The 13,520-nt window shown below is 38.9% G+C and overlaps 1 protein-coding gene across 3 annotated transcripts in view; it reads left to right on the forward strand.

Moving 5' to 3' along the window:
- agap3 (ArfGAP with GTPase domain, ankyrin repeat and PH domain 3) overlaps positions 1 to 13,520 on the forward strand; it is a 158,621-nt gene that overhangs the window by 67,072 nt on the left and 78,029 nt on the right. For all 3 annotated transcript variants that reach the window (XM_072441675.1, XM_072441676.1, XM_072441674.1), the window contains exons 2-3: positions 1,429 to 1,487; positions 5,851 to 5,938. In XM_072441675.1, coding sequence (XP_072297776.1) covers positions 1,429 to 1,487; positions 5,851 to 5,938 — 147 coding nt within the window. The remainder of the gene's footprint in view (positions 1 to 1,428; positions 1,488 to 5,850; positions 5,939 to 13,520) is intronic.

Genomic DNA, 13,520 nt, shown 5'->3' on the forward strand with positions numbered 1-13,520 from the left:
GTGAGTCGCCCCGAGCGGCACAAGCCTCATTGTAAATAGGGGTCAGAAATAAGTAAATATCTATGTGCGGGCTCTATTTGACTCTAATTGCAGTGGGTTAAAAGGGATTTTGGCTGGCCCCTTTCCCATTGTGAGTCATTCTACAGTTTGAAAGTGCTTTCGGGAGTAAAATAGTGGTGCAAGTTTGAATAGTTTATACTGTCATTCTTCAAGCATGGCCTGCAGCGCTTAAGGAAATACTGTTGTTGCAACTCTCGGGGCTTTACTGCAATAATGAGCAAGCATTAACACTTTTAATTCTATGGTTCTGACAGCGTTAGCCTTGTGTTACACACCTACTTGTCTGAAGACTAGTTTTCAAAATGTTTAGTAGTTTGAAGTGCTGATCCAAGGCAGGAAGGGAGTCTTTATTCTAATTGTTGTTGTGACCTAGTCCTGTGGGAAAGAAGTACAGCTTGTGGAAGTTGAGGAGTTTCTTCTGGTCTTTTCCACAGTGATCTTTACCTAAATACCACTGGTAAAGTCGACAAGTTGGATCAAGTCTCGTGAAATGTGTCTGTTGAAAAGGATTAGCTTAATCCCTTTTTAGAGTCCACCCCATGTAGAAACCCCAATATTGGAACAGATACTCGGCCCAGTTGAATTTTCACCTGAATACATCATCTGTGGTAGAAAATGGGGACAAGCTTATTGTATCGTTGACCTTGGTTTCATTTTAGAATTATTTGAGAAGGGAACAAAACAAATGACTTGTGACAAATGTGTCGCTTAGTTTATTGGCTTTGAACGAAATTACTTTGAATGATTCATACACTTATTATTGTGTGCTGCAATTAAAGGAAATAGCTTTGCACAATTTGAATGATGATTTGAACAGTGATTTGTTTTTGGTTTGTTCTTATTACACTTTTTTTTAATATATATGTACCGTAGATGTGCTTAGCATGAATAACATTGGGGTAATGTTATGTACCAAATCAAACGTGACCATAGCAACAGAAGAACAGTAGATATAAATAGCATGCTTTAATGATCTTTCCGGCTACAAGCTGTGACTCCAGTGTTTAAGCACGTGTGGCAAACTGTCACAACATCCACTGGTGTGTGTGTGGCGTGGGTAGGGAACATTAGCAAGAGTGCACTTTTTGTTTTATCATTCAAAAGGACTCGCAATAAAGAAAAAGAAAGACATTAAAATCTAAATCCATCCTTAGGGAACACTATAGCTGTCATCAACTTCCTTTTGTGCTTTTGAAAATGCCGTACGTATTCATGTGCGCTTATAGTTCCACTGATTGCATTGTTCAAAGAAGGTACATTGATGGATTTAGCTGCCTGTATGACACTCTCCACGCAGTAACGTAACCATCATCACTGTCACATAATCCGTGAATGTACTTTTCATCATCATCCTTTGTCTTCTTGCAGACTCTTTCGTCAACAGCCAAGAATGGACATTGAGTCGATCTGTGCCAGAACTCAAAGTGGTGAGTAACATTTTTGTTCTCTTTTATTTTTTTTTACTTGTATATAGTGCGCTTTTCTAATGATGCTGTGTCGTCATGGAGACGCATGGAGGCTTGAAGCGGGATGTTCAATGACTGACAGTTTTGGGCTAGACTGGTGGCACCTCTTGGGTCTCATCCCCACTGACAACGCCGCTACTGCCAAAAAGCACAAACGCAGCTCTCGTATGAGTTTTCCACCATTGTGCCCACTGATGTGTTAGTTCCATCTTCAGGTAGAGATGCAGGGATTGAACGCTCGAGGACTTTAACCGGCATTCTTGCCTCAAACACTGTTCTTTTTTAAGTTTGGAGGGTGTTAATTGGCAGCTTCAGTTTAAGACTTGAGGTCATGAAAATCTAATCTAAGTGCTCTGATGAACACTGTTTTACAAACTTAAAAGAAAACGGTTCAGTCAAAGTCACGCTCATCCTAACTTAGTTCTAAGAAGCTATTTGCCGTAAATCGGTAGGTTCCTTCTTGATTCACGGTGGGGTCAAATGGATTGGTGAAAGTTGAACTGAAAAGGAAACTTGTGATGTGAGAATGTAGTATTGTGTGATGGGAAATGGGGGGAAACAGAATTAGTGTTCTCAAATACTAACTCTCATGTTCGATACTAAGGAAAAGGCTCGTTAGCAATTATACTCCAGTGATAATTAAAGAAAGAAAAATATTAATTTTACAACATTGTCAAATATAGATGATGTTTTTTGTTTTTAAATAGTGTCAATACTTGTTCAAATGAGTATCTAGTTTCAAGCTAGTTTTAATACTATCAATAATTCAGAATCTGAAAAAAGTCCTCCTATTTTAAGATGATATTCATACCTGAGACTTATTTAGGAATGCACTGATCCATCTTTTTCAGCTTTGAGACAAATATTGATCGTTTGGTCTTGAGTAGCAATCAACTGATACCAGTGCAGAGACGATTTCATCAAAACATAATAACTTATGACTAAATGGATCCAATTATGTTATGCAAATAACGGCAGAAAGCATTTTATTAATAACAGTTCAAACCATATGAGACTTTCTGGACAGCTGCCAGTCAATAGTCTTAAAGCATCAAGTCAGAGACCAAACAGGATGTCTGCTGAATCAATATCTTGAAACAGACACTCAATAAAGCATGTTTTCCTGCATCTCTAAAATAAATTGTACTTAAACATGCCAATTACTGTAGATACACGCACTCTCATTTATCCCTGCGCATGTTTATTTTGTCTAGGAAGTAACACTATAAGACATCTCTCAAACAGCTTTTTTACATTGTTAATAAGTCTGATAGTATATTCATCCTCTATGTAATTGTCAATTTTGGATTAATTAAAATATATTCAATCAATCTCCTATGTCCGGGATTTGAACTCCTGGCATGCTTGCTGCTGCCTTCACCACTCAACCACCAGGCTGCACTGATATTATTCTTTTAAAAGTAACTTAAAGTGTGCAGTCATCCTTACAAGTACAAGTTTCAGAATAGAATATGACAATTCACTGACTTCTAGAGACATCTAAAACTGAAGACCAGCAAGTGTGCAGCTTATTAGAATCCATTATTCGGTCTCTGCTGCTCCAGGTCAGAGTGCTGAGCCAATATTTCACACAGATAAGCTTTCTTTTTACATATTAAACTTGTAATTTCAACCATTAATGTCGGGAAATTTAATATATATAATATAACATAAATGCAGGCATGAGTACAATCCTAAATGGTTCACAGGTTTATTTGCCGGATATGATGTAGTCAGGGTTTGGAACTGGTTTAGTTTCAGAAAAGTTCTGTTTTAGTCCTGTAGTCTTAGTTAGTCAATAACTGGTTAAGTCTTGATTCTGTTAATTGTGTATCAACCTGGTATAGTTATAGTTTAGACCTGGTGTAGTCTTTTTTCCCCCCCCTAATTTAGTCCTGGATATTTGGCTAATTCATGTAAGTTGTTGCCCAGAAACATATGTAATTCAAGATAATTAATTTGTGCAAAGTTTGACAATCACAACACTTAAATTTAAAACAACCTTTACCTCTTCCGCTCCTCAAAACATCCATGCCAGGTCTTTCAACTCCCAGTTGAAAGTAAGAGTGCTGATACAACATTTCATTTGATGTTCGACTACAAAACGCCGACCCGCAAAGCTTAACATTTAAAACAGCGGGGCACCCCAAGTCTGCGGTACAGTTCAAGACCGTTTTTGTCAACTCCAATGTTTCCGAGTGCGCAGCCTACCAACTTTTTCTTAACCTCAACCTCTTCCATTCTGCTGCTTCTGCGATACCTCATGATTCAACTGCAGCGAGGGGGTTGGGGGTTGGTAAAGGCCTGTTCTCCGGAGTCTTAAACCTCCCTATAATTAGGACCATACCTGCCGCGAACACCCACTAATGATGCAGCGACGATAGGGCCGCGGTGGGTACGAAAGGAGGGTTTTTCTTTCTTCGCAGACGCACTGTATCGCGGGCCCACCCTCCATCAGCCCGCTGCCCCCCAGAGACACAGCTACACAAGTGTTTGGTTTGATCTGGAGACGCTGGGGATAGGAAGCAGGAAAAACATAACAGTCAAAGCGATTACATTTAAACCCTCTTGTGTATGAGCTTCACACAGTCGGCAACAAGGCGCAAACTCATCATTCATCAATCATTTTGATAAGCTTTTGGTTGTATTTAAAAGGCCTATAGATTTCCATAAGTTCATAATTTGGGTGTGCAGATGATAAAGTTAAAACTATGTTTGTGTTGAGAGGAACTGAACAAGATACTTGGAAACGTTCACACTCTTAAAACCATTTGACACCATTACATTTTTTTGGTTAAGTTTGTAAAAGCTTAGGTACCTGACTTTTTACTTTGTTAAATTACTGCATTTTGTGTTTCTCCCAAAAGAGTCTGTTGTAAAAGTAGCACTATGAGACCGCTGCACCCTGTCTGCAGCTAATAATGTCCACAAGCAGCTCTTGATTGGCTGTGCTTAGGTGGAAAAAGCTATTCTAAAGCAGCAAGTCGCCTGCAAATGAATGCATGTGAATACAAAGGGTTTGTGAGAGCTTTGGATGAGTTGGATGGACTTCCTCCTTTCGCGGTTTGAAAATCAGGTACCTCTGCTTTAAATTAAGGATTATAAAATCTTAAGAGAGATTTGGAGTCTATTAATTTAGTACATTTTACTGAATGGTGAAATAATGGGCAAAACAATATAAGAAGTGATGCCTTCATCCTGTACTAGAGATGTCACAAACTCTGTTATGATTACAATAATTGGTAGAAAAACAACAATTTAACGAGTATTAACAATTACAAAGAATTATGAGACCATAGCCAAACAACAATGACAGGTTTAATTATCTTTCATTCCCTTAGTTTAACACGTTATTATTACCTATGGCCATACTCGCTTGCCGAAGACCGAGCTCGTCAGCTCTAGGAAGCTAAGCAGGACAGGGCCTGGTTAGTACTTGAGTGGTAGACCGCTGGAACACCAGGTGCCACAGTGGGGCGCTAGAGCAAATGTCTTTGTGGCCTTAGGCAAGACACTTCACCCACAAGCAAAGTGTTTCGTGAGTTTGAATTCCAACTCCGACAATTAACTGCATGTCTTCCCCTCGCTCTCATTCCCCATTTCACCCTGTCCTATCCTGTCTAATAAAGCCTACAGGAAACAAAATCATAAAAAATGAGTAATAATTACTCAAGTTTGTGACCTGCTTTTACAAAATCATTTCTTAATCACAAATAAAGTCAATGACAAAAACAGCCAGATAATGTGGTTTGTATTTAGATGCATTGTCTTGGCTATGGAGTGAAGTAAAAAGACTTAATTTTGCTTCTACATAGTTCTTATATTCAGGTCTTACTATATATTTTGACCTGAATAATCACAATTATCAATAAACTTAATTAGCTTTGACATCCCTATTCAGTAAATTCATTGATATTGCTTTATTCCTTAGCTCTATGCTCTATGTTGTTTTAGGTTACATTTATTCTGCTTTCTTTTATTCGGCTTCATTCAAGTTACTTCAAGACCACCGAGACCAAACATATAACTGATTTATAATTAGAAACTAATGGTCTGGCAGAATTATGCTCTCATCTAACAAAAATAACAAGGACCTGCAGCTGATTAATTTGCAATATAATACTTTCACACCTTTTGACTTTGGAAAGCTGCATTGTCACGAACTGCTCGTTTTTTTTTTAACAATGTTGTGCTATAACCAAAACACCCAGAGAAGAACAACTCCCATCTATCATGTCTCCAATTAAGGTCTTGCTATTTTAGGGTACCAGTGTTTTTCATCACTTCTGTCCCTAATAACTGTGTTCTGTTTTGGCCTTCACAGGGGATTGTGGGTAATCTATCCAGTGGAAAGTCTGCCTTGGTCCACCGATACTTGACGGGGACATATGTACAGGAAGAGTCTCCAGAAGGTAAGTACTCCACTCGTCTGCTACCCTTTTAACGCAGCCTGTTTACTGCGCCTTTCAAGGCCATAAATATCAGGTTATGCAACACCTATAGACGGGGAGTCGTTATATAAGTTTGACTTAGTCTTTTCTTCCCAACGCGTCAAAGCAGAAGTCTGACTGTCTGACGCCGGGCTGTTTATAACTCAAAAGGAAGTATTGAGTGCATGGAAATCTGGTTAGTGATTGACAAGGTTTTTGACTATTTGAATCAAACTACATAAGAGTGTTTTTAAACTTCCTATAAGTTATCTGTCCTTTTCCTCTGTATCTACCAGCGTTGCAACAATGAAATTTCCCCATGTGTGGACCATAAAGGAATATCTTATCTTATCTTATAAAGCAGGTGAGTTACAAAGCAGTTCTGGGTAATGTCTCTTTGACTTTGTACGTACTTAAGTGTACTTACTAAGTTTTTATTGGACATTTTAAAACAAAAGCCTCCTGTCCAGTAGGTCAGATCAGTTTTCCCCCTGGTTCAAGAGTCTTCAACTTAGTTAGGTCTGTCACTTAACGCAGTTCATTAAGAAGTGAAGACGCCACCGTGATGACAGTCTAGTATTTCTTCTTTTCTTTTGCGCTCCAGCATGCACTTACAGGCCACCCCACCCCACGTGCAAGAACCTTGATATTTTGTTGTTTTCTTTGCAGCAGAGTACACTGGGCTTGTGTACATCTTCTAAATGCTCCAGGGTGAAAGGCAACGGATGCTTTTTTTTTGCTCAGGATAAGCCTGCTGCTGTTTTCCTCTTTCATTACAAACAGCTCACTGACTTGAATAGATCTACAATATTGACTCCTTTAGATAGACAGACAAGTGTTTTCACCACACCAGAATGGGTTTATTTATCCCTCAAAAATTATCAGCAGCATAGTAGGATGGACTAAAGAAAATTACAACGATTAATCATGTTCAATTCATTGCCAGCACTCACTTCAAAGCGAGAAGGTTCTAGGTTTGACTTCCAAAAGGCAACAGAGGGTTTCTATGTCACATTTGCATATTTCTCCTGGCGTTTGTGTAGATTTCCTTGGGCTTTCCGGTTTCCAACATCCAAAACATGCAGATCAGGCAGAATCCTCCTGACCAAGCCCAGTTCAATACCTAAAGACGGTCTCCAGGCGCTGCATTTTGTTTCTGCGTCATTGAAGGATGAGTCGAAACGCTAGTTCTCATTTTCCTACAGGGATCAATAAAGTATCGCTTACCTTGTTCATTTCCAAGGTTTTTTCAATCACCTCTAGCCTAAAGATATAATATAATTGTCTTGATAAATTATGAAAACGCTAAAACTTTATTTTCTCAATGTATCACAAAAATCATGACAGAAACATTCCCTGGTGGACTTGATCGCACTCTGAATCCGCTCAGTCGTGATATTTATTGAAGTTTCTCATTTTGGTGCAATTATAGCAAGGACTCAGACATAGAGCGCATAATTAGTTTCTGGCGTTTTGTTGCGCTGAGGGAGCAGGAAAAAAATCTTCCTAGCTTAATTAGTCCTTCAGAAATCAATGGTAGAAACTGGTGCAAAACAGAACAAGTGCTGTTTTCTGTAATCAAGCCAACATGTCCACTCAAACTTGCATCCGTCAACAACTTGGTCTGCAACGTGCACCTGTTCCAAAAGAGGCATCTGTTGAATTCGTTGTTTTGGTGCTGCATCTTCTGAAATCGAAAAATGCACTGTGCGGGATCAGAGAAACGTCTGTTACAGCCGCGGTTGTTGTCTTCGCCGTTTTGTTCCCGGGCTTTCGGTGTGGTGGTCTGAAAAAAGGTACTGGGGTGTGTTGCTATGGAAACGCAGGATGGTGCTCAGTTGCATTGTGGCGCCATGTCAAGGTCTGCGCCTCCGTGTAACAGAGAATGCAGGCTGCGTGTTAACCATGCTGTTGGTAGACTATGTAGTAAATGCTAATTTGAATGCATGTTTACTAGTGGAGAAGATGTAATGTTTTGTTCAGTCTTGAAAGCTCTATTCTAATTAGTGTTGTTTCTATTACATTTGTGAGAACTGCAAATGCCTGGTATCAAAGCATCCTTTTGCCCTAAAATGTTCTACTTGTACTCTACCCATATAAGATCAGCAATGTAATGTTTAGAGGTGCACCTTGCACCTGGGGCTGCAAGAACTAAAACGTTAGTTTCGGCTCTGGTGTTTTATACTTCAAGAGAAGTATCTGCTAGAGTAACTGCTTTAGGCTCCTCCTCCCATGAACCCCCAACTGTTGCCATGAGAGAAGTGAGGCTTTGAACATCTCCTCTCCATGTCGGCTGTATAACATATTTTTAAAGCCCACAATAATACACTATTTATTTCACTTAAAGTATTAAGTAAAGTCACTGCTCAGGGCCTAAACACACTGCCATGCCTGCTTGTTTATTTACTACATGCGCTTCCATTGACTCTGGCAGTGTGTCGCTTCCCATAAATTCAGTGCATTGCTCTTTGTCCGACCTATAAGGCCCTTCCAGCAGCATGAACAAATAGACATAATTTTCTTCATGCAGCTTCAGGTGCAAGAACAAACTTCTGAAGTATGAGTTGGACTTAACTATGAGCAGGCTCGCCTCTCCTAAGATCTGACCTGTAACTCCACCATGGACTCATTTAATGCCATACTGTGGGACAGTTAAGGCAAAGCGATAATATGCTTGTGGCAAACTGTGCGAGTTACATTTACTTGAATACTTTACTTGAGTAAAAGTTTTGGGTCCCACTGTAAATGTCATTCACATAAAGCTTTTGTCTTTATACATTAATAGGTTAAATCGTCCTTTAATCGTTCTTTAACATCATACTGTATACAGTATGATGTTAACGAACGATTTAACCTATTATATTATGATCAGTTTTTTAAAATGTATTGTGTATATTGGAAAATGCTGGAGTCTGGGCCTGAATTAATGTTTTGTCCAATTACATTAACTCTGTAATTATAATTCAAAATATATATAGATTTTACCTTCAAACGCTTGGTAACAAACGCTTACTAACAGTAGTTTCTCCCAACTACTTTTTTACTCTTACTTCAGTCATTATTTGAGCAACTACTTTTTATTTGAGTAACAATATTTTAAAGAAACACTACTCTTACATCAATTCAATTTATTTTTGTAACGCCCAAAATCACAACAGCAGTTGCCTCGGTGGGCGACCAATGAAATAACAGAGAAGCTGATTAAACAATGTTCACAGAAAATGGATAACTGTCCCAAAGCATCCCCTGTCCTTAGACCCCCCTTCTCATTAAGGACAAACTACAAAAACCCTGTGTGAAAAAGTAGAAACCTCGGGGAGAACCACAGTGATGGAGAGATCCTTCCCCCACGGACAGAAAGGCTGCAGCAGCAGGCAGATGAGGAGCAGTTCATCTAGAGTAGAGCGAGTTCCTCCAGGCAGTTAACTATCATCTAAGGTACCCTATCTCATGCTATTTCAAAGAGGGTTTTAAGCCTTAAATGAAGAGACTGTGTTGGCCTCTTTCACATGGACAGGGAGCTGATTCCATAACACATGAACTTGGTAGTTAAACGCTCCGTCTCCTACTGTGCTTTTAGAGACGACAGAAGTCCAGCAGAGCAAAGTGCATTGTCTGGATGAAATGAGACTATAGCCTCTTTGAGGCAGAATGGGGCCATGTCATTTATGGCTTCATTAGTCAGAAGGAGAATTTTAATCCATACTTGTATATTACTGTCTGTCTAAACTTGCATATGTCAGTGTAGTACAGTATACAAAGGTTTGTGAATGGAAGCCAGTACATGCAATATGTCTTGTCTTATGTCTTGTAACTGTATCCATAATTTTGCACATAGCATTGTAAACAAGTGTTAACTTACTGTTAATGACTCGGGTTTCAGAGGTTAGTGGTTCAAATACCACTGGAGCTAATGCATATAGCAATTTTGTCCTTGTGCAAAACATTGTGTGAGTGAGTGACAATGACTGTGGAAGAGCTGTAAAATGAAAATGGGGAAATATATTTAATATAGGAGCTCTGATCAATCGGCCGCTGTGATTGGTGATCTGCAAAATGGGCTGATCAGATGCACCAATCACACTTTACATGCATCGATCACATCTACCTTGAGGTAGATGATTTGTAAGTTATTGCAGTAATGTTATTTAAGCCCCGTATGAACCCTCTTTGGTAAAACGCTCTAAAGTGGTCCTTAAGTCCACAATGTATCCACCACCTGATCCCTCTCGCACCTCGCCTGCTCCCAGAGCGGACAACAACTCGGAGCAGCCATGTGTCTCTGTAAACACAGACGGAACTATGAGCTCTCCCGCTTGTCTTTTAGTCAAAAGCATAATAGAGGCTTGGAGCCAAATGTGTCGTCTATCAGCCATGTGAAGTAACGTGCTCAGACTGTGCCAAATGGTTTCCCATTGCATCCACAGAACGCACAGACTTCACTGGTTTGCAGGTACACGCTGGTGATTTACTCATTAAAAAGCATTTCATTTCATGCGTGCCGTAAATGTAAAAAGATCCATGGGCCTCTGAAAGCTGTCATGTCTTATTTTGTTGAGAAAATGTGCTTTTTGAAGCAGTACAGTTACCAGAGTTCCCTACGTATAAAGCGAAAATGCAAAGCGCATCATAGTTTTGTCAAAGTCGCGTTTAAAAGAGGCACATCATAGACGTCCTCGCTGCTCTCTTCTGCACAATTTCCTTCCTCAAATTGTCCAAACTGCTCAGAGGATGAAAGCCTGCTCCTATATATATACTCCGTATGGCTGTGACAGATGCGCACCGCTGCATGACATGAACGGCACAAGTATTCAAACCACGCAGATGATTGATGGACAGAAGCACATTAGTGGCTTAAATTGCTAAGGAAATTCTGTTTATCTTATAAACTAGATATTCATATTAGCAAAAGCCTTTTTTCTAATGAATTATGCCCAGTATATTTAATACAAACATTTATTATAATTAGAAAAAAGTTTTTTTGAAACAAAGTCAATGTGATCGGTTTCAGCAGATAACATTTCTGAGGATTGGTATCGGTGATTGGCCTCAAATATCCAGATCGGAGCAACACTAGTATTTAAAAATGATGTTTGGGGGAATATGCAAGATTAGAGTATAGCGTAGACTGTCCATAATGTGTGTGTTGTGTGTGCCTGTGTGTAAATAAATATATATATACATACATATACACATTTCGAGATAAAATGTTTGTCAAAATATGCGTTTTTGTGTGATTGAGTCTTAGAGAGCACAACACCCAAATGAAGTGATTTCGACTGTCTAGTATTTTATGTAAACGCTACACAAACAAATGCATTACTAACGTATTACTAAATGATCTTGCAAGAACATCAATTTTAACTAAGTTAAAATGGGCAATTACAGGTAAACCTAGTTCAAATCTAATACATATTTGTCATTTTACAGCAGGATAATGTAATGCCCTTCTAATAGAATTACACTTTGTGCGTGACTATTTCACTTGCCATTTTCTTTTCAGGTCCTCATTAGCGCTGAAGCCGTGTGTGTACACAACTAACTCTGCTAATATGCTCTGCTATTTATAATATCCAAATATAATGGGATGTTCTCAGTTTAGCACAAAGTCTGGCATATCTTTTTTGATTTGGTTTTGTTCAGATCCCTTTGTTCTCTCGGTGTAAAGATGTCCGTTTCATCCTTTGGGCTTTTCAAACTTGGATTGAGAGACGTGCTGAGGAATAGTTTCTCTGTCTTTCTGAGGATCCGTAAAGCTCCGTGACTTCAGTGCAGGGGGAGAAAGTGCTGGCTCTGTGGATCCGTCTCGGGGAGTGTCACACCCGCAGCATCTGTCAGGGCTTCAGAGGCTGTGCAGAGCCATGGGGGAATTTCCTGTTTGCCATGGGGGCTAAAGTGGACTTAAGAAGATGGGAGTGTGACTGGAGGCTAGCATTTCAAAATACAGTAATATTGGCCCAGTAACATGTCTGAAATATGTTATTGCTGTGCAGTCAATCGAGATTAAATTCCTAACATTCACTGTTTGCTAAGTGTCTAATAGAGATCAGGAGGATGCATCATTAAACTTTGAGTTAAATCTGCTATTTTCTGGTAAGAAGATAGCAACATTCTTAAATATACATTTGCAAAGTGAGATAAAAGTATTAAGAGAAGTGCTATGAACTCTTTTGACTCCTATTGAATACTAACTCGACATAGAGCCAGCATATTTTTGTCTAAACTCTAAGCTAAATAACTCTCATTGTTTTCAAATTAGTGTCTGTGATATTAACTGGCCACGTGCTTTGGTTCATCCGATGTAGGGAAGAGTAAAATTTGTTTAATCGATCTGTCCCTGTGAAATTAATTAGTATCCAACAATACTCACATTATTTTTCAATTTCCCATTTCACTAGTAAATGTGCTAAGTGTCTCCTAGTTCAGCTCTGCCTATTAAATTTAGTTGTTGTTTTAAAAGGCTGCCTCACATTAGGCGTCTCAAAATGATTGAAACATGCTGATGTTAATCTTGCATGCTGGGGAGCAAATCATACATTTTAAAGTGGCGTTTCCGTCAGTGTTATCTAATAATGAACAGACCTTGACTCAGGCGTGTGTTACGAAACAGAAAAATCAGAGCAAATATGTGACGCACCGTCCTCCGTGCACAGGTCTCAAACTATTCATGATCGTTCCTGGACCTTTTTCAAATGTGTGCATTATTCAATTTGGCCCAATTGCTCTCTGCATAAATTTCTGTATTCATAAGGCAGTGTTTTCACTCCCAGGGACATCTGTAGCCTCACGACTTTCTCATTTGAATGTTTTTAATCTTTGCTGGATCGCAAACCATTCAAATGATATGCAAAATCAAATTTAATGTCTGCTTCTCCCATCGGGTTCTGCTTTATCCGCTTGGCTAGAGGCAAGGAACAAGCACTGGATCATGGCGATGAGTGAACGAAAGGAGGAGACGGCATGGGCTCTAAACTGGCCCTCACTCTGTCCTTTGGATGTGCCTACAAGATATTCTGACATTCTTAATTAAATTTCTTATACTGTCTGTTCTTATATATTTCCTTTGGTTTTTGAAATGTGGAAAAGTGAGTGCTTTTTAATGTGACAGGCGACATCTTTTTCTTAGAGTTCTATATACTTATGTATATAAGTGAATAGTCATAGTGAAGTGACATTTAAACAGTCTATAGTGTTATATAGGAGCTCTTTAATAGGAAACTGTCCAGATGTAATGCACTTATATTCCAAAACTACAAAGAGCATGTTAGTAATGATGATACAGTTGTTCACGCTTTAAAATTTAATAACCAGATCAAAAATAATATAATAAGTGACATTATATAGCATCAGTGAATACAGCAGTGGCATGAGGTCAGGGCAATGTAATCTAAAACTAGGCAAGGCAAGGCAAGGCAAATTTATTTGTAGAGCACATTTCATACACAAGGCAATTCAAAGTGCTTCACAGCAGGAAAAATGCATTCAATCACAAAGAAATTACAGAAACAGAAATACAATAAAATTAACTAAATTAAAAATTATCAATCCAACTGATTGTCTAAAC

The sequence above is a fragment of the Eucyclogobius newberryi genome, unplaced genomic scaffold (assembly GCF_026437365.1).
Source record: "Eucyclogobius newberryi isolate DKJ021-1_F unplaced genomic scaffold, fEucNew1.0.hap1 SCAF_12, whole genome shotgun sequence".
Classification (NCBI taxonomy): domain Eukaryota; kingdom Metazoa; phylum Chordata; class Actinopteri; order Gobiiformes; family Gobiidae; genus Eucyclogobius; species Eucyclogobius newberryi.